This window comes from Periplaneta americana, chromosome 12 (genome assembly GCF_040183065.1).
Source record: "Periplaneta americana isolate PAMFEO1 chromosome 12, P.americana_PAMFEO1_priV1, whole genome shotgun sequence".
Taxonomy (NCBI): domain Eukaryota; kingdom Metazoa; phylum Arthropoda; class Insecta; order Blattodea; family Blattidae; genus Periplaneta; species Periplaneta americana.
The window spans coordinates 176,492,253-176,516,972 of NC_091128.1; the positions used below are offsets into that span (position 1 = coordinate 176,492,253).

The window sequence follows — 24,720 nt, forward strand, 5'->3', positions numbered from 1 at the left end:
TTTGTGGATCGTTTCTTCTCGAGTTTGTGCGTTTGTACGTGAATATTCATACTTGTTTTGCTGATTTCGTGTTATTTAGGATGTTATTAAAGTTTTATACTAATTTTGTATTCAATTAGTTGTATATATTAGTGTGAATAAGTTAGTATAAGTGCATTAGGTTAGGAATCGTCACAATAACATTCAAGACCACGTGTATAACTCAACATTTAGCATTTTAGGCATAGTTTTAGTTTTCTAAACATGAATAGACTAAGTGACATTCATAATAAGGGCAAGAAACGATCAAAATATGCTAATAGGGCTAAAAATTTAGCAAATATAAGGTGGAAGAATGCCAAAACTATTGTGGAATGTGTGCAACAAGAAAATGTGTTAGGCCTAGTTGGTGATAATGAAGATCAAGTGTCAAAAGAACCAAATAATAAACAAAGTGCTAGTGAGATAAAGTTGATAAAATATGGCAACTTGCAGGAGAATTCAAATATAAGTGCCCCCCAGTGTAGTGAAGACTACACATTAGTGCATGTAAGTTTGTGGAGTGAATTGTATAAAGGAGTAAAATGTGGTGAATGTGGAATGGATAGTGCAAAAGCTGAGCTTACTGAACCATCAGGCTTTGCATTTAAAGTGATAGTGAAGTGTTATAATTGCAACACAGTGTTGAATGAAATGTATACAAGCCCTAAGGTAGGTAACACTGAGTCAACTCGACCTCCCTTCGATGTAAATAGGAGAACAGTCAACGCCTTTGTTACCATGGGAAAAGGACACTCTGCTATGGAACAACATTGTATGGCTATGGGTATGGCAGGTTTGAGCTCACCATCCTTCAACTCTCACCTGATAAAACTGACGGAAGAAAACAAACTTGTTAGACAACATGTGTTGAGAAATTCTCACTCTGCAGTTAGACGAGCTCACATGGAAGTGGACAGTTCTATTAGTGATAGTGATGTTATAAATATTGGTGTGTCATACGATGGCACATGGATGAAGCGTGGACATACATCAAAGTATGGTTTAGGTTTAGTCATAGATATTTTAACAGGGCTAGTGTTAGATTTTGAAATAATGTCAAAATATTGCAGTACTTGTGAAAAGACAGAAAAAAAATGGATGTTGCAAGTGACGAATATAAACAGTGATATCAAAGTCACAAAGATGCTGGTGTTTGTGAGAAAAATTTTGATGGATCTTCAAATGCCATGGAAATGAAAGCTGCAGAAATTCTCTGGACCCGGTCCATTAGGTTGTGTAATATGAGGTACACAACCTTATTGTCTGATGGGGATGCAAAAACACACCATCATCTTCAGCAGCTTCAAGTTTATGGTGAAGGCATTGACATTAGAAAAGAAGAATGTGTGAACCACGTTGCTAAGAGAGTAGGTAAAGGTCTACAGAATATTGTTAGGGAATGGAGAGGGACAGATTCCTTAATCGGAGGCAAAAAAAAAGGGAAGTCTGACTGCAGAAATGATACCTCGACTGCAAAATTACTACAGAAAGGCCATTATTGATAATATCCCCGATGTAAACAAGATGAAGAAAGCCATCTATGCAACACTTGACCATGCAATGTCCACGGATGACAAGCCCCTGCATTCAAGATGCCCTAGTGGTGAAAAGTCATGGTGCTTCTTCAACCGGGCCATTGCGAAGCAAGAAGCTGTTCCGAAGCATGACTTGAAAACCATGAAGACAGTGTTGCGACCTGATGTTGTGGCTAAAATCATGCCAGTGTACTGTAGACTAGCTAGTGATGAACTTCTTAGCAAGTGCACTGCAGGAAAAACTCAAAATGTGAATGAAAGTGTTCATAGTGTGATATGGCGGAAGTGCCCAAAAGAAATTTTTGTATCAAAAAAAAAAACTTGAAGTGGCTGTTACTTCTGCTGTGACTGAATTTAACATGGGTTGTACAGCAAACATTTCCATGAGAGATTTAGTGTCAACAGTGAAATTATCTCCTGCAGCATACAAAATTGGCAATAGGAGAGACAAGCGTCGACTGCAGCAAGCGGCTACTTCAACCAGTGAGAACTTCAAAACAAGCAGGAAGAAGCTACGTTTGTCAAAAAGTGTCACTGAAAGTAGGAAAAAGCAGCAGGAGGGGTCAACATATCAGGCAGGAGGGTTATAAGCAATTTCCATAATGTGTAAGTACTCAAACATAGTGTTGTACTTTAAAACTTGATTTTCTCCCTTTTAAATATTATTACATTTTAACATGTTCAAATTGCTCCATATGATGCATTTCTTAACCAATTGTGATGAAATTTTTACCACAAGCCCACATTACCTAAAGGAAAAAGACTGTCACATGGATTTTTAAAATATTTATTATTTGCCAAGATATAAATTGATTAAGATGCATGAAATTAATTTTTTTCTTTAAATTGGCACTCACCCAGTTTTGAATTTTTTTCTCAGAAACTAAGATGTGCTAACTAAAAATCATGTGATAGATGTTTTATTATTGTTAGAGGAACTGTTCCATATTTTTTTTAAATTCATAATGCATCATGCAGCATTTTTTAAATATTAATTAGTATTAATTGGTAAATAATTAATTTCTTCAAAACTAATTAAGATACATTGATGAAATTTATAGGGATGTTTTAAATACATATCAGCACTCTGTGGTAAAAATTTCAGTCCATTAGCATCACAAATGCATAATTTGAATATTTCACCTGTTCATTCCCTTAACTAATGTTCACAAAGCACTATTTACAAATCAGAACTGCCAATTCTCAGTTCACAGTTCGTTTGCCTTGGCTAGTTCTTCTAGCTCAGTCACTCGAGTTCACAGTATCTCGAATCCCAGACCTTCAGAGACAGTCCACTGAACTTCGAACTCAGGTCCCCCAACTGCGGTCCACTGCATTCTGACTCAGGACTTCAGATGCTCACACAGCTGCGGACACACTCAAGTCGAACTCCGGTCTCGAAGCTGGCTTCACTGCTACACAAATCTGGCTGGCTTGCTGTCCAACGACTACTTGCTCACTTGCCTCTCTTCTTTTATAACCAAACCATAGTTTCTGGAGAGTACGATGCTGGAAATTTCTACGGTTGTGCAGAAGATGGCACCTCTCGAATTCTCTGGATTTCTCCCCTCAGTCACCAGCTGCTTACTTCCCCTTCACCCTTCGTCACGACCGCGCTGCCACCTCACGCCCCCCCTCTTACGTCTGTCCCCTCCAGACCCGAGCGGCCGCAACCTTCTTCGCTGCGTCGCTCGTTTTCTCGTGCACCCCCGACCTCTGTGGGACGCGATCGACTCCCGACTGTCACAGTATGTTGTTGTTAATTAATTTTGAGTTGTTGGCAATAAAGTCATTGCTCTCCAATATTTCTCACACACAGTGGATTTAGAGGAAAGGACTGGACATTTTGAAGATGATTCTGATCCATTTCTTCCTGAAGACTGCACAGTGGACAAAGTGGTGAAGAAAAAATTCCAATTTTGTTTAAGTGTTTTGACAGTCATACCCTGTGAATAATCGAAAGGATGCAACTGTAGTTTTCCTTGGATACTCAGGAATTATATTTTGATGTAAAGTCTCAGAAAAAAAGTTTTGTCGCACAGATACTTTAGAAGTCCCAGAAAGGAGGCACTATGCTTTATCAGAGGACGAGCGTCCTGGTTCACAAGAGAATGACTAGTTGAGGTAATAAAATTAATACGTAAAGATTAATTTTTTGGTCCTACAGTATTATCTGTTATGGTTATCATTGGTTATTAATGGAGAAAAATTCGCTCCGGCACTGGGGATTGAACCCGGGATTCCCAGTTCTACACTCTGAACGCTCTAACCACTGAGATATGCTGAGGTTCAATCCACAGCACCGGATCGAATCTTTCTCCTTTGGTATTTTCCCTTAGTGGCGTTACTCCATATTCGATATATATATTGATACACAGATATTAAGTCGACAGTCGATCACACAAGGATCGCACTCATTTTAGTGACTTGATGGCCGAGATTCCACAGTATATATGCACTGTTGGGCGAATGATCTACGTAAAGATTAATTTTTTGGTCCTACAGAATTATCTGTTATGGCTATCATTGGTTATTAATGGAGAAAAATTCGCTTGTTGTATGTCTGATCATGTGCACTGCCTCCTTTCTGAAACTTATAAAGTATCTGTGCAACCAAACTTTTTTCTAAGACTGCACATTGGGACATTTTCATCTTTTATTAATTTAAATTTTGTGGAAATGGTAAGATATTACATCTTGGTATTTTGATAACATATATCAAAATATAATTAATTATTTATTCCGTCTTATGGCTTAAGCATTGATTACATATGAAAGAAAACACTGATGTGTTACATCTTATTTAGTCTTAATACTAACGTTTTCGCCCTTTGTAGGGCATCTTCAGGTACGGGATATAACAGATATCATCTAAAATCAATTACAAAAACTTTGTCTTACATTTGGAAATAACATAACTAGAATAAAAATATGATATAGTGACAATATTAATCATCCAAAACAACATTGAAAGATCATGTCATATATTAAAACGACGTAAGTTTGCATAGCTATGAAGTAATACTGAATACATGATGTTGGCATACAAAGTAGATCTCAATACATTGGTGTCCTAAATATATTGCACTGTTGCCAATGACTTGTTGAAAGTGAATAGGGAAGCATACAGAGTAGAAATCAATGTGCTGATCATAGCAAAATCAATAAATTACTAGAAATATAAAAAACCTAATATTATTAAATGTAGAGTCATAAAAGCAAATATGACTAATTTCATGGAGCGATTAAAAAATTGTTAAGTGTTCTGTGCTCTCCTATCTGAAAAACAAACGTATATCTATGATAGGTGAAATAGAGAAATATATTGAAATGCCATATGAAGGTATGAATTTACTTACAAAATCATGCGAAAAATCTAAATCATCACCGTACACAGTGGCGGCTGATTGACTGAGGCAAGTGAGGCCGGGCCTCAGTCACTTGGCTTAACTGAAATCAAATTTTGTTTTTATGTAATGTATTAGTTATTTGAATGAAGCATATATCGCTGTAGAAGCATTTGAAAATTTTGTGATGTATATAGACCTGTTTTGCAGTAAAATTTGTTCCTGAGGCCAGGATCACTCGTGCCAGGTCTGCTTTTGCATTTTCATGTGTCTTCACCGGCTTTTGAGGTTGTGCTTAAAACGTTGTAGCTGAGGCACAATTCGTCTGGCCTCGTCAGGTTTCACTCCTCCCATCCATGGGCCGGCCTCAAGGGTAGAGTGGGGTGGGAATAGCAGTGGTGACTTGTCTTCCTAAATAGGCCATAAATAACAAACATTCCAGCTCTTTGGCAGGCAAAGACCCACACTATTCTCTCCCCTTATATGTCAGTTTATGACTTAAGCGAGGGTGTTGTACTATTGTACTTCGTGTAGTGAATCTGGGCCAATGTTGTTATGTATTTCGGGTAAATATAAACAGAAACAAATGCCAGAAATAATTCCGGTGCAGTTAATTCATTGTTAGAATGTCCTTTTTCGAGAAGAAATAATATTGAAAGAAGGGAAGTTTTAAATAAAGAGAGAGGCTCCGAGATACCTATGACATCTCTGATAATTTTTCTGACATAATCTTAAAACGCGAGTTTCTATTGCATCCTGGTATGGGCAACATAAATGGTTATGTGGTAATGTGGTGCAAAATAAACTTCTCTGTTGGCCTTGTTCGTTGCTGTCAAAGGAAAAAAATAAAAAGAAAGAAAGAAAGGGGAATTTCAACACATAATATGGGATGCTTCATCACACTGAAACAATCACTGAAACTCACAGCATAACAGCTTATTTGGTGAGTGAAATTATTATTTTTCATTATTAGTAATAATAATAAACTAATATTATTATTAATAATAATAATACAGTAATAATGATATTAATAATATAATAACAATAATAATTAATATCATAAATAAACATTTTCTGTCAGAGGCACTTAAACTAGTTGCATCTGGCCTCACCGAGGATTTTGATCACCGGCCGCTACTGCCGTACACAGGTTGCTGAAATGAAGGGATGTATTTGTTGTACATGTAATCAGTTTAATTGAATAAACTGCATCCCGGTGACCAAATATTGTCGAGTATTCATTCTGATCTGCAACACACGTTTATATATTATACAAATGGAAGATTTGACAAGGGGTCAAAAGGAATATCCAAAATTTACTTATGTACAGAGCGATGAAACTGTATGTAGTTGTTGGCTTGGATGTTTACTTTCAACTAACCAAATGTAACGTGTTATGATGGTTCGTGTAAGACGGAATAAATAATTAATTATATTTTGATATACTGTATGTTATTAACAAGAGGCTTAGCTAACTATTTCTCAACATGAATTGTAAATTGATGTTTTGAGTTGATTAATCTTTTAACTGTTGAAAATGATAAAATAAACATTTTTAAAAATGCTCAAGCTACCAATTAATTTATTCCTGGACCATTTGGTATGGATTGATCCTTTTCAAAGTGTCCTCAGCATGAAGATAGAATTATACAGATATAATTTTACTTCACTATAATGTCCTATCAAAGAAATTTTCATGTCAAACTGGAAATTATAACTAATAGATCATACCAGAACTCAAACTGCCAAGGATGGCTATGCTTGTGAGTAATTGATACTGTGAGATATCATCCTTGTGTGACGAAAAGCCTTAGATACAAAATGTGGAGGGGAATTACTGTGATGCTAGACATTTTTAAGCATTTTATTCATATTAATTTTTCTGCACAATATGTTTTATTTCTTGTAACTTCTTATTGTGAATGTAAATCGCCAAAACCACTGTCCTCTTGTGCACAGCCCCCTTATCTGGATATGGTTGTGTTTCAGGTTTATGAGGAGGAGCGTGTGGCAACAGTGCCCTGCTCACTGGTGCTGACAGAGCGTCACCTGGTAACCTGCAAGGAGCAGCCGTTGCGGGTGCTGGCTTGTGCTGCAATACAGGACCTCACAGCATTCACTGCAGGACGCAGCTGGTGTGTCCTGGTGAGTGCTGCCTCCGTGTTTCTGTCAGGCAGGTGTTGCTGTCATATCTCTGTCTTGTACATGCCTTACTGTAACTTGCAGGAGTTTGCGTGTCGGGAGGTGCACGAGAGCAGTGGTGACTGGGTGCTGTACTTTGCTTCCTTCGATGAGCTACAAAGCTTCCAGGACGTGCTGCATCAGCTATGGCTCTCCCTGCAACAGGTGGGGTGTGCTTCACTGTTTTGTATAGTCCTTTAGAGTATTTTAAAGAAACAAACAAAAACAGCATAAACTATTTAAAAAGTTGTAGGCATATATAAAATTAGAAATTAAATTATAATTTAATTTAATCAATCAGTCAATCCTCTTAATGTATCCAGCTGTTTGCTGACAACATAAAGTCCACTATAGTCCACTGTAGTCTATTTAGTTGTTGTTTTTCACGAGAAATGAGGGGTATTTTGATCGGTGTTCATTATAGATGCCTGTTGCTAGTAGCCAGAGGTGGGGTGTAGTCAATATATACTGCAGGGCTGTGTCTTCTGCAACTGGTACTGATGATTTTAATTTACTTCTTTTGTGGTTTATGGATGGACAGTATAGAAGAATGTGTTCCAGATCTTCATCATGATTATTACACCACAGACAAGTAGGATTATCAGAAATGTGAAATCGGTGTAAGTACGATTGAGTGACAATGTGACCTGTTCTGGCTCTTGTTAAAAATGTTTGAACATGTCTGGGCAAGTTTTTGTACATTTCGAGGTCATTCTGGTTTCTTTTGTACAGACTGTAAAAGTTTTTCCTTTGTCAGAAGAGAGCCAATTGTTGATCCATAGGTTTATAAAATGAGACTTTACTGAAGCAAAAGCACTGGATAGAGATATCACTTGAAGAGGTCTTGGTTGCAAATATGTTGCCTGTTTTGCAATATTATCGACTTTCTCGTTTCCAGGTATAGCACAATGACTAGGTATCCATTGAAATGTTATTTCCTTTTGTAGTTGTTTCTGAATTGGAATAATTCTATGTGCATATAGGTTTGGTACATATTTGATTATATTAAATATAGCCCCCTTGGAGTCGGTAAGTATGCAAATAGATTTTTCAGAAATTTAAGTAACACATTGAAGAGCAGCATCAATAGCTAGCAATTCAGTGTCAAGACTGGAGGAGGATGAACATGGTATGAAATAACTTTCTTGATATTTTGGAATATAATACCCTGCTCCTGATATCCCATTATTAGGATTTAGAGATCCATCTGTATAAATTTGAAGATGATCCTTATATGTGCTGCAGAGTAGTTCCATGGCATCTAACTTGAGAATGTATGGAGGATCATTTTTGGAATGATTTCCCCATTTCCATGGAGGAATTTCGTTCATAACTTGAGTTTTAGCAATGAGTGTGTCTGTGATATAGACTGGTATTTCTTCTTTGTTTATTTTATAGAAATTACACAGGATATCATCTGAGTTTGAAGAATATCTGAGATCTGGATGAGGCTTTCAATTTGAAATGAATTTTTAGATCCGTTTGTAATAGATAGTGCCTGATTGGTTGAATATTACATTCAATTTCTAGGGCAACAGTTGATGTGGTTTTTAATAATTTAATAATTATAGTAGTGTACAAAATACGTAATATTGTGAATGTATTTCTTCTTTGAATTTTACTTGCCTATTCTATTTATTTATTTTTAATTATTTATTTATTCATTCATTTACTGTTGTGTTTAGATAGCTTGGCCGATGTTATGCTCGAAGATTATAGTGGGGTGATGTGGAGTTAGTTATAGTCGCGACGCTGTTATTCCCGGCGTGACTCCTCCTCTTTGCTTACGTCTTAGGAAGTGAAGGCTCTATGAAGTCTAGGTAGGCAGTATCGTTCGCCAATTTTGTTCTTCGTTGTCGAGCTACCAGACGAGGAATCTATTTGCTGCACTGTTAAACATTACCATGTCGTAGCTCCTATGATAATAAATCAAACGCACTGTAATTCAGCAAATAATTGAGCGGCAAATAACGTCCTTGTGTGCTTTCTGCGAATGCCAATGAAAGAACCAAAATGGCGGGCGATTATGTTAGGTATTTATCGAGCCTTAGGAAGTGCATAACATCATCAGCAGCGAATGACAAGACATGCATGTTTAAATGTAACTGACCTGCAATGTGATTGGCTTCAGTTATTATCGAGGAACTCTGGCGTGTGCTCGATTACATTAACCTCCAGTGCTGGAAAGTTGAACTAAATGCGGACAAAGCACATGAGCACAGATAAAGAGAACAGGAAAATTTGCTCTGTGACCATCTACATATATAATTTGGACTAGTAATGGAAATTACGGGAAAACGGCTGAACGGATTTTAATAAATGACCCCTCATTTTAAAGCTTGGAACCCAAAGTTTTTCAGAAAAATAGTAGTTTTCAGTGAAATGTCAATTTTCCTACATCATTTTCCTATTTGCCAAAATCCATCTTTCGTCAGTTTTGATAATTAATTAATTGCATTTCAGAATAAAACAAAACACACACCACAATAAACAATATACTATTACACAAAGGCCATGACCTACAGGATTGCTGACATAGAGTTCAGATGGTTCAGATTCTTTCACATCATAATGCCAATATGTCGATCTTAATTTGTGTAATTTTTTGATAACGTATAAAAATAATTTACAGGTCTGATTCTCTGGTCTGTAGTTTTCCGAGTACAGCTGTGTATTGGATATTAAGAACTACAAAACTTAAGAATGTTTGATGACATTATTACCATTAAAATGAAATATTATTATAGTTAATGCAACACATAATGGTATACTGATGATATGAAAGTGAAAACTTTTGGGGTTTTATGTAAGTAGACGCAGAGAAAGAAGATTTTATATTAGAGCTTCATTTCTATAATACACTGAGTAACGGTTATATATATGTTACTGAAAACTATAAAACTTACGTAAGGTATCAATATTGTTATTAAAAATGAAATACTTTTATAGTTTATTAATCAAGTGGTGTGGGTCTTTTTCATATATTTAATGGCGGTGTGATATAGATATTTATATGTCTGATTCTCTAACTTTCCTTGGTAGTAATTGAGTCATGCTTCCTATTTTAGCTGCGTCTTTAAACTACATCAAAATTAATTTCATATTTCTTTGGTTTAATCGATTAGATTTGTGATCGCTGCCAAGCATATTTTGTTGTAGGGAGAATAGCATGCCATTTCACTTCTTGCTACCGTGATGAGTAAGTTTATTTCCCGCAACCAGCAACGAATGAAACACTGAAACTGCCAACGATTTAAGATGGAGAATTTTATTTAGGGCGCATATAAGATTCTACAACTCTGACATATCATTCGCCTCATTTTCCGCATCTCAGCAATAGATTTCTCACAACAGCCTATATTACAGAAAATATACGAGATAACATTCATTGTTACGCAAATTAATCCAGCAGTATTTGGTAGATCATTATTGTGTGGAGGAAGCGCAAAAATTACAATTCCTAAGAAAAGACCAAAATAAAATAAAATAAGAGGCCTACAAGATTTTGTAGTCTCTTGATCACCTCAGCAAGATCTCTTAGTGGGGGAAAAAAGTGATTCTACTCTCTATATTTCAGGGTAGTTCACGAAAAATGCAGCAACTATACCAAGATGCTTAGTCTTTTGTTCAAAGCATGACAAACCTTATTTTTTTTTAACTTTCACCTACAATCTGGAATGACCTGAAATAGCTACTGCATTACTCCCACATGAAAAAATCGCTGATCGTCCTGATTTCGCATTGAAACTCAAGAACTGAAGACGGATAGGTTCAAGGAAAAGTATTTGGCATAAAAAAAACGTTCAGAGGGAGTATGTTCCACTATTATGGATGCAAATAACTTTCGAAATGTCTCGTATTCTTCATTGAAAATAAATCTGAACAATTTTTATTTGAATTTCTTATGAACTTAGTTTGCAGTATTTGCTGCACAAGCCATAGTACTATATAATCCCTATTCGCTGGTGACACTGTATACGTGAAAATGTGAGATCCACCATCACATGTAAGAAATGTTGTGACGAAATATATATCAAATCCTCCAAGTAGATGTTGAACTGGATAGATGATAAACGGCATCCTTGTTGTACCCCTCTCCCTATTCCACTTTCCTCTGACGTTTCTTCTCCTACATGAAAAGGTGCCATCTGACTCTGAAGTATTGCAAGATGACGGTTGTGTTGCAGACTGACTTTCCCCTGTGCCCACTGGTGGACAGCGCATTGAGCAGACGCTGCTCAGAGACCAGCACACTCCTGGCGGGTGCCTGGGATGCCCTGCTGCCCGTCGCTTCTCAAGCCTCCTTGTAACATCGCGACGTAGTCACTGTATTCCCACACGCAGCACCACATTGATTGCGCACATGCACCCATGTACAGTTACATTATAATTTCGTTTTATTTATTTATCTATCGCGTCTCGAGTCATGGGTTTCTGTATATAATTTCCCAGATCACTCTCGTGTGTTGATCTTGAACTCTCGTGGCAGGTCAAGGTTTAATAATACTCGTTTGTTGCACAGTAACTGTACATGTGCATATATACTCGTGTAGCGTAGCTGCTGTTAGCTTCAGAGTGGTATCAGAATTGTGTACTCTACTGTATATTATCCAGACAGTGGCTCTTGCCAACATCATCATGAATAATGTTGACAGTTTACACCATGTTGCCAGATTTGTGCTTTAGAGTCGTGTAATGCATTGTTTCATTGTCGCTAATTCTTGGAGATGTAGTATAACGAATGGATGGGGCATTGTAGTTATAACAGGTTGACTTGTTCTCCTGATGGTGGCAGATGCATTGTCACATCTGTTATTCGTATATATCCACCAGATCTTCAAGTAATTTGATAGCTATTTGGGAATTTTGCCTAGATCTAATTAATAATACATTTTTTAAAGAATTGATATTTATAACAGGTTAATTCTGTGAACTCTTCACAGCATCAGAGCTTGATGCGTCTACACTTGTAAAGTAGTGATCTGCTTCATACATATTACCGCTAAGTTAAGGAAACCTGTAGATACAATACTGTTACATGTTTGGTGCCCATCTTGAGTGTTGTCTTGCAACATGATTGACTTTGGAACTGTCGCGAACATTCAGTTCCGCATTTCTCATTAGAGAGAAAATTGAATGTATGGTCTGCAGCAGACAACATGGTGACTGAGAGAGAGACAACTGATAGGTTTAAAACTGGCAATGGCGTTGATCTCAGATATTCATTCAATCACTTCACTAAAAGAACAGCCACGTTGGTACGTGTTCTATGGAAATATTATAACAATTGCATAAAGTGCTCATAAATGAGATTAATGATAACATATATACTGCATAATATATACATTCCAATACTCACAACCTACCACACAGACACTCAGAAGGATATGCTCAGCTGGCTGGAGAATTGCGACAAGTTTGAAAACGAGAAAAAACATCTCTGTGTCCATAGTCAGTGTTTGCTTCTGGTGTGATGCCACACACAGTGATAAAGACTTGCAGGAGACAGTAATTATCAGTACAGTCGAAAGTTTTATGAAATTTACTATCCCCGGTTGAAGATTAAAGTATAGTAATCCTGCTGCATTGCCAATGAACGACCATAAGTCCATCTGAAAGACGAGAACTTCAGTCATGAAAATAGTAATAAGAAGACAAATGGAAAAGGCAATACAGAAACCTTTGTAATGCTGGGTAAAGACTGGTCTAAGCATATCAAGTTTATTGGCTTGATGTTGGTACTCATGTAGACATCTGTGTCAAGTAATTTTCCATTGCGTGAATGATGGCAAATAGAGTTGGCCTACAGTTACGTTCTGATGGCCACTGAAGACTCACCTGCCTATCTACTGCACCGGTCTAGACATATCCTTGAAGTTTTTTTTTTATTACCTGTAAATAAGTAATAGGTACTACACTAGAGCGCACTCATGGACTTTCCCTGAAGCGAAAAACACTGTAGACCATGTTGGCAACTGTGCTGTGTGGCAGGAGATTCGCAGGAAGCAACCAGGAATTGTTAAAATTTTTACTCAGAAGTTCACATAGCCTACATTACTCTTTATTGTGACGTAATCAGTTATGTTCTGTGGGATAATGGATGATAAAATCTAATACTGTTGTCTGCTTTGATGACGTAAAGTGAAATATAACAACATTGAAACGAGTATTGTAATGACCAACTTTACCGCACTGAGTGTCGTGAAGTAAAAATTTTATTTATTTGTAATACACGTTAATAGTAACATTTTCACAATTCACTTTTCCACTTTAAAAAAACTGACAATTTTGAGTACTTACTGATGTCCACTTTTTTCTTGAATGGGATTGCACACCGCAGCATAGAATAATGAGTCCATAGAGAACTTCATTTCTCCTTTTCACTTTTCATTGAAAAAAATTTATATATATGCCAACATAACCTTTTCAGAAACATTATCTGCCTTTTTTTTTTTCTTACACCACTGTTCAAACTTCTCATATTGAAGAAGTGTAGGATTTGTTGTGTATTTGGTACACGAAACCTGTTTCCCACTTGTAAAATATTTGAGTGTTTATTTCCAGCATTATATAAGAGAAACTGCATTTCTTATCACAGATTCATTCTGCTTAATTTTGTTTCATCTTTTGCTAGTGTTGTTTTCCAATGGCCACTTTTGGGATCATTTAACTAATTTTGCTTCTTGCCTCCCAGTAAAGAGCCTCACATTTCTGCACTGCTGCACTTCTTTCTTCAGTTCAGTACATTGAAGCAGATGTTGTTTGTTTATTGACGATCCTGGTATCTTGCACAGTGGACATTCTTCTGTGTTGTAAATTCCAATCTTGCAAAGATGTGATGCAAGGCAGTCATGTCCTGTATTCAACCTGAAAATAGCTACGGCTTCCTTTCTGGGTTTTAGGCTGTATGTCTTCAAAAGTTTATTTATTTCTGTCCATTTCTTCCCTTGTGATTCATGATTATATTCATAGAGTATTTCTGCTTCTGATTTATTTTCTTTGGGAAGCGTGGCCAGAATTGTTTCTCATTTTGCACTACCCGGTGGACACACGTAACTTGAGAGAATATCACAGATGCAAGCAACTCTGTCTTCCTCTTTTGCTAGCAGCTCGTCAGATAATTATTGCACTGATAGACTTAAGTGATTTTTGTAACTTGAAGGATCTCTTGACAGTGATGTTTTTATTCTCCTGAATATCTTTATTTAGTCTTTTACGTTGTAGTAAGTGGCTGCTATCAGATAGCTTACTACTACAATAGTGGAAAGTGACAATAAAAATTGGCGACATACTCCACGACTGCCACCTAGCGGTTCGATAAGATAACTAACAGCAGTGTCCATGGCAATCGATATGTTTTGGTGAAAACGATGTTTTTATCTTTTTATTTCTTATGTCCTGTAATTTAAGGAAATGGCTGAAGAGGTGTTATTTGTGCCGTATACGACTGTTTTAAGTACCAGATTCAAATGAACGGAAATAATTGTCAGGTATCCCAAAAACAAGGAATTGTAAGGACCATATTATAATGAGGTTATGATTGATTTGAGTATTGTAGCTATACCTGGTAAGGTTTATCTTGTCTCAGTAGCAATAAAACCAAGTCCCTTCAAATGAGGGTGGAGATTATAGGAGGGTTGTAAATTTTCAGGATTCCTTTCAAAACCCTGTTATTGTGCAGGCTGCCGGAACTCAGTTTCTTGAAAGACAAGCTCAGTGACGGAACTACACAGTACGAAGAGAGATATTTTGTTATTTTATTTTGTACTACAGAATGTATCAACTAATCCCTTCCGCCACTGGATGGATGGATGGCACCGCTCCACTCCCCCATCGCCATAACAATACAGACGAAGTGAGACATATCTCCTTTCTCTCTCTTTTCACAGTGAGACAAGATACGTCACACAGCCTTTAAGGATGAGAGGAATAGATGAACTCTCTTATCCATTAGGGCTATTGTTGACATTCAGTATAACATGGCCCATGTAAGTTGCACTGAATTGCACAAATTTATGTGCAGTGAAAAGGAATCAATGTATCTTGACTAAGTAAAGTGAAAAGTGGGAATAAATTGTCCTGAAATGTCAGAAATATTTGAAAATGATTTTCACAAATTTTTGTGAGAAAGTCTTCATGGACTTAGAAATAAGATAACTAATTGCTTTCTAAAACACAATGTAAATGTGAACGTTCTTAGTAATGTTTGTATGAGATTGCTGGTAGACAAGTATTTCAGTGTCTTTAAAAAAGCACATGTAAAAAAATTAAACAATTCATTTGTGACTTTCAAGAGGCTACAAAAATATAAAATGAAAGAAGGTAACACACAGCTAATATATTAAACAAATCGTTTCTTTCAAATGACTAGATAATCATTATTTTTATTTTTCTAGTAATTTTCCTTCCTCCCATTTCCTTATTAAAATTCAGATTTTATTTTACAATTCATATAGATGACAAGGGTACAAAAACAAAAAGAAAGAGCTTTGAATTTATTTAGTTATTACGTTTCTTAAGCTAACATTTTTCTCTTTAGGTTTAAATATAGCCTATGTATTTGTTCTCATAGCGAGTCGCTAGATGGCATTGGTGACGCTGTCGCTAACCACATGCGTGTTATTAATCATTACTTTCCACTGTTGTAGTAGTAAGCTATTTGCTGCTATTCATTTTATTATCTTCATCCTCACAGATTGTACAGGTTTCTAATTTGTAAATGCCTATTTATGAACTTGGGCAGCTACATAGTCTTGTTGTGTTGTTAAGCTGGGAGTTGCGGTTGCCTCCTCTCAGGGTTTATTTTTGTATTTCTCCATTTGGTAGCTGTGTTCCCATGCTTGTCTATTGCCAGTTGTTTTATTTTTGAAACATTCATTGGCTTTTGATTTTATTTGTTGCCTTACCATGTTCTTGTCTGGTGCTTTTGTTGATTGTGATAGTTTCGTTCCCTCCTTGGGTTCCCCCCCCCCTCCTCTGGAGGAGGCACCCAAAGTCTTACTCCTCAGCCTGAGGCTTATTGTGCTTACCACTCCTATTCTGTAAATGATACTTGTAGCCGAATGGTCATGCTCTACGAGTACAGCATGCTGCACTGTGAACTTAACCCGAGCTATGGTAATGATGATAATGTAATGTGAAGAAATGGTGGCAAAATGAGCCCGAGATTTAATGCCTAAAGTTGTGCAATAATTAATAATAATAATAATAATAATAATAATGATTTATTTTAGCTGGCAGAGTTAAGGCCGTAAGGCCTTCTCTTCCACTCAACCAGCAAAAAGTGTATATACATATGCATGAACTTACAAAGAATTCAACAATTTGATTTAGATGAGAGTTACATGTATACAAGAGTTATTTACGAATTAAACAACAAAATACTATGAACTATTAATTAAACACTGAAATAAACTGTGTAGCAGAATTAAGCTAAAATACATAGAATGTTAATATATTTAAAATAATATTAGATGATAGAAAGAGATTATTATGAGACAATTTTGAAAATACAGCACAATCAGGATGATGTCTAAAGAAAGAAGTAACAATGTAGTCAGTTATAGTTTGAATCAGTATGATTGGAGTGAAATGCTAAGAAGGTTATCTTTTAAGCTGTTTTTAAAGGTTTTTTATTGTCTTGCAGCCCCTAATACTTTGTGACAAGGAATTCCATTGTCGCGAGGTGGATACTGTAAAAGATGATGAATAACGAGATGTTCTATGAAGAGGTATACTTAACGCGCCACAGATAAGTGATCTGGTATTTACGTCGTGGTTAGAGTATAGATAAGAGAAACGAGACGAAAGGTAATTTGGTGTTAAAGTGTGCAGAATTCGAAAGAGTAAAGACAAAGAGTGTAAAGTTCTGCGTTCTTTAAGTCGGAGCCACGAAAGACTTGCGAAGGACGGTGATATGTGATCATATCGGATGTTGCACACGTATCTGACGCACATCTTCTGAGTTCGCTGTAACTTGACTGAGAGTTCAGAACTTAGGTCACTTAACAAAACGTCACAATAATCGAAGTGCAGCATTACTAGGGTTTGTACTAGGGTAAGTTTTAGTTGCTGGGGCAAGAAGTTTCTCAAGCGACTCAAACAGTGAATGGAGGAACAGATTTTTTTTATTGTTTCTTTAACTTGAAAATTCCAACTTAGATTATTATCACTGCTTCAGTTGATTGAAGGGAAGCCTTGGAAAGAAAACTCAACCAGGTAACCTATCTCAACCTGCAAGGATTTGAACATGGACCCACTAGTTTCACAGTCAGACATGCTATTGCTGTACACTGGCAAACTCTTTAGGCTGTTGGTCCGCCATTCCATTCCTCATTTATTCTCTTCGACATTTATCATCATAGACGATGAATGAAAGAAAACGAACATAAAATACATATACAAATAAATACAGAGTGATATATAAATACCTGTAAAAACATTCTGGGTGTAATGTAGAGGTAAAAATAAAACTAAAATGTTCTATACAACTTTTCTCGCAAATCCTGACTTTCAGAGTTATGATGCATAGTAGAGATGGTTAAAAAAAAGCTGGAACAGTTTATTTGAAACTGTTTCACAACTGAAACTGTTTCGTGATATAACCTGTTCCAAATGTTCCAAAGAGTGTTACACTGCTCCAGTGATATCAAGGTTCCACCAGATATACATTTCAATTTCTAAACAGTTTTCCTCTTCTTTGTTGTCTGCAAATGCCATGTGTAGCACTATCATTGAACTCCAATCGAAAGTAGATAATATAATATCCATGTTCCACACGGCCTTCGTGCAACAGTAACCTACGTAGAATCGCGCAATTTAATTGTACGAATCTAATTCCCTAATAAATCTCCTAATTATTAGCTGTCCATTGATGGAGAATATGTTCATGGTGCCCTGACATAGTGTTAATTATTAATATACCGCGAAAAATATCTTCGGCTAATGTCATCGTTATTAAACTCTTCTAGGGTTATAGCTATGCGTTATTTTTACTAAAATCGATTTATTTTTAATTGTAGTTATTTACTGTACCCTTAACAGTAACCTACGACAACTATCTTTCGTTGTCATAATACACTGAACAGCTGATTTAAAGACGATTCAAGGGCCTTGAAACATATTCCCGAAGCAGATGAGAGGTTCAAACAGTTGGAACAGTTGGCACTGATGTTGTAAACATATTCTTATGAAACTGTTATCTTTGAAACTGTTATTTTGGAACAGTTTCGTTCATGAAACAGTTACAGTCGAAACTGTTTCTTAAAAATAACAGTTTATCCCATCTCTAATGCATAGTGCCATATCTTTCCAGGCATAAACATGGGCCAGTAAAGCCTTTGACTGTGTCACATTTGAATACATAGTGACTGCGGTAGATATTTCTTATTCATACACCCCACTACAGTTGATTTCGACCTGATAGGGCTTTGTTTACTGTACGTAGGTATGTTCAGTTGTATGGCACTGTTGCAGTTCCTACAGTCAGCATGTCCCATAGGCACACATTTATTTTGTCGTTGGTTCAGTAGGCTTCAGTTGTGTACTGTAAGATAGATCATGCAACACCAGTTGCTTGGCCAGCCAGATCACCAGACTTCTACCTTTGGGGTCGTCTGAAGGTGCTTGTTTATGCCACTCATATTCTGATGGCATCAAAATAGCTATGAAACAGTTCGGAATGAGTTGAACGGGGTCTGTAAAATTCTAAGATCAGTACATACCTACGTGCAGTAAACAAAGTCCTATCAGATCGAAATCAACTGTACGTAATAGGGGTGTACGAATAACAAACATCTAATGCAGTCGCTATGTAGGCGAGCATTACACATCCGAAGGTTTTACTGGTCCATGTTTTTGATACCTAGCAAGATTGGACATTTTGCATCAATAACTCTGAAAGTAAGGGTTTGCGGGAAATGTTGTATAGAACATTTTAGTTTTAGTTTTACCTCTACATTACCCCCCAGAAAGTTTTTACAGGTATTTATGAATCAGCTGCTAACTTATTAGTTTAGTGGTTAAATTCCGTTTACATTTCTAATTTATATAGTTTAATAATTTAAAAACACTACATTTTCACTGTAGAAGTGAAGAAAACTTTTATACAGAACAGAAAAACCTATAGACAAAATACTCATTATTAAACCCAATTATCTTAAAAGTTGATAAAGCAATATTCTATAAACAAATTTTACACAATTTTATAATGTAAATAATAACCACAATCAGCACGAATCATCATGAAACTGTGCAAATGGTCTCAAGCTTGCGAAACCACAATCTCCTTCATGTAGACATGTCAGATGTGAAGTTTGCTTGATGTCAAGCATTTGATGCCAATAAACTTGATGTATTTAGACCAGCATAAAAATTACAGCTTTACATATAACATCAGAAAAGTGAAATTCTGATTTACACCAAATTAATAAATTGTATTACCTTTGATTTTACTGCAATATATGGTCTAGTCTGCAGTAATTTGCCTTATGACTTGTAAGTGAAATACTGCATTTGAAAGAATTAGTGAAAGTAAGGCCCGATTGTATAAACCATTTAATCTTAGATCAGAGGTTAAATTGATCCTTGTTTCAGCTGAACTTGGAATTTTGTGTTGTATAAAGTCTAATCTGAGATTAATTTGTCTCAAACTAAAGTCAACTTTGACTGAAGAAATTTCTCCGATTAAGTTAGATGATCCAAGTTCAGTTATTTATTTTCTGTTTGAAATATACGAGTGACAGATTGTGCAAATAAAATATCCATTATTATTAATATTAATAGATATGATAGGTACATTTATATATATTTCTTTCAATTTCTTGCCTTAATACACAAACAATCTTATATTTTATAAGGCTCTATCGTGTTCAGCCGTATCAAATAACATAACCTATAATTATATTATGTTTATAACAAGCATTAATTATTAATGGATATGGTAGGTACATTCATAAATTTTCAATTAACTGTATTACTAAACGAAAATTATAAAGCTTTATTATGTTTAGCAGTATCAAACACCATAACATGATAACAACTTGGAGAACAGTCAACCTTCTTCTTATTGTCCGCCATTATTTACATTGCACAAAAAACCAGTGTCTCCAACAGAGTGTAATACGGAAAGTCGCCAAAAAGTAGTTGTAAAGTCGCTAGATTTCTCATTATCAACAAAGAAAGATTAAATTTTGTCACTATGGGGTGCTAAAAAGGTCACTAAATCCCTATTTAAGCAATATAAAAGTTAAAAGAAATTGTTGTTGAAAAAGAGTTAAAGTCGCTAGATTGGCAACATTGAACAAACCTGTCCTCGCATCACGTATTTCACCTGTTTATGCGATGTTGCCAAATCCTTTTCACGTGAACTTAGACTGCATTTGAACCAAGGTAATTTGATCGCAGAAAAGTTTTATACAATAGAAGAAGTGTCTGAACTCGGTTCACTTTTCGATCTTCGATCAAAGTTGATCTTTAGTCAGGGAGTTTTATACAATTGGGCCTAAAAAAAAGACAAGTTGGTTTATAGTTTTAATAATTTTATACTATACTCTTGAATCCCATAGCGTGCAAATGTTTGTGCAATATTGTAACTTATTGTTTAGCATATTTCGGAAGACTGAGTGTGGTGGTCCTAGTCTGATAACTTCTCTGTTGATCTAATATGAACTCTTTTCTTTGTTCCTTTCTGCAGCTACTGACTATATGTATACAGCCCGTCATTTCAGTTGGCTCTCAAATAGGTTTGTCTTCAGATCGGAAATAATCAGATATTATCAGAGTTCAATGGAGCAAAATCCACTTTGTGGTTTGGAACACTATGACAGTACAGATGTTGGCTGGTGTTGCAACTTGTTGATGGCTGTTAGTTGGTTGTGATTGATAATGTGGCTGCAAAGGGAATGTGAACATGAAATGTTCGGTTTAACAATTCACTGCCAGAGCGTTTCCAACAGCTGGTCTTTTATGCTATATACGAATAATATGAAGAAAATGTGCAATAACATTGAAACTGTACTGCAAACCACCTGCATATGGCGAGGAGTGTTGTGACATAGAGCATATCATTTTCTCCTATAAAAGAGAGAGAGGGGGGAGAGCTTGAGCTTGAGCAACCTGTGCTACCCCAAAGACCCAAAGCTTGGGTAAAGATTAAAGGTATCCCCTTTACATGCCTCTACACGATTATAATACACACTTTTTTTTTTTTTAGAAAATGTCATCTTGAAACTGGGATGTGTATTATATTCACATGCAAACATCAGACTCAAATTCAAATGAATGCTCTGTTTATGCTACGGGATACTTGCTGAAGACCACTAACATTGCGGGTTCATGTTTCCTCGTCTTGTCGACAGTCCATTCATGTGCGTCACTTATTAGGTGACGAGGCATTTGGCTACTCGAGATATCTAACCTGATATCCTATTACAAGGGAGGTACCATATGTGAACATAGAGAATTATGTTTACATATGTAATATTAACCTGAAGATGACCCGATGTTTTTGAAATCGTTTGTTATTAAAGACTTTTAATTATATTGGGTTCCAGCCCTTCGTTTATATTACTACAGTAAAACCCCGATCAGATGCTGTTCAAGGGACTGCGTGTAAACTGTGTATTAACCGGGACCGCGTATCAGGCGGGTATACTAATTTTGACTTATAATACAGTATCTATTAGCAATTTTCTTTATTGAAATACATGATTCATGAAAGGTAATATAGTTTTACGCCATTATGTACAGACGTGGACAAATTATTAGCAAAATTGAAGATTTTTATTATATACTTTTACAAAATATGATTCTTCAATTCAGAATACAGTTGACATTTTTGGGCATTTACACGTTATTAAAAAAATGAAGATTTGTATTGTATATTTTCAAAATTTGACGCTTCAATTTGGACTACAGTTGATATTTCGGATATTTCCATATTATTAGCAAAACTGAAGATTTTTACAGTATATTTTTACTAAATCTGACTCTTCAATTTAGACTGCACTTCAGTTTTGCATATTTGCAAGTTATTAGCAAAATTGAAGGTTTTTATTATGTATTTTCCAAAATTTGACTCTTCAATTTAGACTACAGTTGACATTTTTGAACATTTACAAATTATTAGCAACATTCAATATTTTCATTATATATTTTTTCAAAATTTGACTCTTCAATTTAGAATACACTTGACATATCTGTATAGGCCTATTTTTATCTACTGTAATGATAGAAATATGCAAACTTGTCAACTGTAGTCTAAATTAAAAAGTCAAATTTTGCAAACAGAATTATCGTAAAAATCGTCAATTTTGTTAATAATTTGTCCACGTCTGTAATTACTATACTGTATGTCAAAGACATTTACAATATGTAGTGTACTTAATTCTTTCGGAAAAAAGTAATTTATAGTTGTTTGCCATGTGCGTGTTCTCCAAGTCCTCATGTTTACCACACTTCAGTTTCTGCGATTACATCCTTCTGACGACGTCGTAACTGTAGTAATTGAGTCGCGATTTTTTATTATCGTTCTTAATATCGATGATGGGATTCTTAATGAATCAGAGAGTTGTTTCTGAGTAAGAGTACTGTTCTCATCGTACTTTCGTAAGATTTCCAATTTTTCCGACACAAAGCGCTTTTCGTTTAACACTCATTGTAATCATATTCACAGACACTTCAATACACTAAGGGACAACAAACTGCCCAGCAAAAATTTCCAGAATTTTATTAGGGCCGAGTGAGGAATGCTGTTTGAGAGAGAGAGAGGGTTAGCAAGAGGGTGAGATATTGTAACTGTATGTAGGTTTTAAGCGCACAGGTAAAGAATCGAATAAGAGAGCGTAACAAGAGGGTGGGGTATACTAAGGTAAGAATGTTTAAATGTGCAGGTAAAGGGTCGAATACCAATCATTTTCAGGTTAATGGCACCAGTGAGTTCAGTGACCAAGATGTTTCATCGCTGTTACAGTACATTGCTGAAAATTACATCGAAAATATTCCACAAAAACAGCGTATTATGCGGGACTTGAGCGCAACAAACGGGGTATTTTATAAAGGCGTTATATATGAAATGTGCAGGGACCGGACAAAAAAAGCGTATTACATGGGATAGCATAATAAGCGGGCACGTCTTATCGAGGTTTTACTGTAGATGAAACAGATTTGCAATTTTTCATTGCTCCCATATATAATCGACATCTAAAAATATATCCTTGAAATTCAGGTGTTAGAGCCATTTAAGATGTCCTCCCTCACATACCGTTGTCTACCACTCAAGACCTGGATCTTATAATGGGTACATCACCTACTCTCCACAGAGAAGCTTCTATATAGGCGACTGCCATTGACCTGCTTGCCAATTTAAATGGGATTCGACCACTCTCCCCAGGCCATTTTCACCTGGTTGGGCGCACAGCCAAAGGCTTGAACCCAATGCCAACATCGAGAGATATTCCTCCAAGGTTCCACCAGCGATCCCTATAGTGCTTAGGGATTCCCTGGTTTCCTTGAGCCGATCACCATCAGTAGATCACAATTGTCACGAGCATTATTGGCACCTGCCAGATAATCAGCCAAAGGCTGATAATTACTGACTTTTTCCTTGTATGTGTCAGAGACGATGCGTTCTCGTATTTTTTTATTATTTTTTTTTTACTTGGTTATTTAACGACACTGTATCAACTACTAGTTATTTAGCGTCGATGGGATTGGTGATAGCGAGATGAGGCCGAGGATTCGCCATAGATTACCTGACATTCGCTTTGTGGTTGGAGAAAACCTCTGAAAAACTCAAACCAGGTAATCAGCCCAAGTAGGGATTGAACGCAATTCCAGATCGGCAGACAAGCTCCTTAGCCGACTGAGCTATGCCGGTGGCTCTCGTAGTGGACTGTTACATCGACTACGAGAATCCTGCCCTCGTCTGTTAGGAGAAGGTCAGGTTTGCATCTTTCTTCACCAACGAGGTGCTCTGGCTCTCTAGATACGTTAAACCTGTGGGTTTCGGCCTATTCTCTCTATGATGGCATTGTGCCTGGGCATTTGTAGACCCTTGCCGGATATACATTCTCTGATCACGTGCCCTAGCACTTTTGGCTTTGATTTGCTGTTGTGGCAAAGGATTGATTTTTGTTTATCTGCTCTCACTAGGACTACGTTGACGTCGTTCATGTTGATTCTAAGCTTAAAGGCGTTGATGTACCTCTTAGAACACAACACGTTAGGGCAGTAGTGTCAGAGTTGTAAGCTCCAATACCGGTTGTGGAGCTAGATCAGAGCTTGAACTTGCTTATGTCTGCGGAAACACTGGAGCACGAAAGCAGTCTAGTGGAGCGCTCCGCTCCGTTTAGTCCCTGTCTGACATCGCTGCGTTAGGATCATAGAACCAGGAATTTGCCACAGAGTCATTGTTAAAATATTGTACTCCTTGATCCTGGGACTTTAGTTTACACCAGTCCTCTCTCTCTGTATCTTTGATTCTGTTCCTGGCTTTCACCAACGCAGCCGGCATCATTGGGTAACAAAGTCTAAGATTTTGCAATTCATTTTGATTAATTTTCAGAAAAGTCTATGATATATAATACGAATATTTATTTTCAGTCAATGACTTTACTATCAATATATGTAAGGTGCGA

The 24,720-nt window shown here is 36.4% G+C and overlaps 1 protein-coding gene across 5 annotated transcripts in view; it reads left to right on the forward strand.

The window, feature by feature from the left end:
* prd1 (pruning defect 1) overlaps window positions 1-24,720 on the forward strand; it is a 62,052-nt gene that overhangs the window by 28,711 nt on the left and 8,621 nt on the right. For 4 of the 5 annotated variants that reach the window (XM_069842650.1, XM_069842653.1, XM_069842652.1 and 1 more), the window contains 3 exons: window positions 6,893-7,048; window positions 7,130-7,249; window positions 11,272-19,616. In XM_069842650.1, coding sequence (XP_069698751.1) covers window positions 6,893-7,048; window positions 7,130-7,249; window positions 11,272-11,394 — 399 coding nt within the window. In that variant the 3' untranslated portion in view covers window positions 11,395-19,616. Of the gene's footprint in view, window positions 1-6,892; window positions 7,049-7,129; window positions 7,250-11,271; window positions 19,617-24,720 lie in introns of those variants that run through there. The other variant, XM_069842651.1, reaches the window with a different exon arrangement.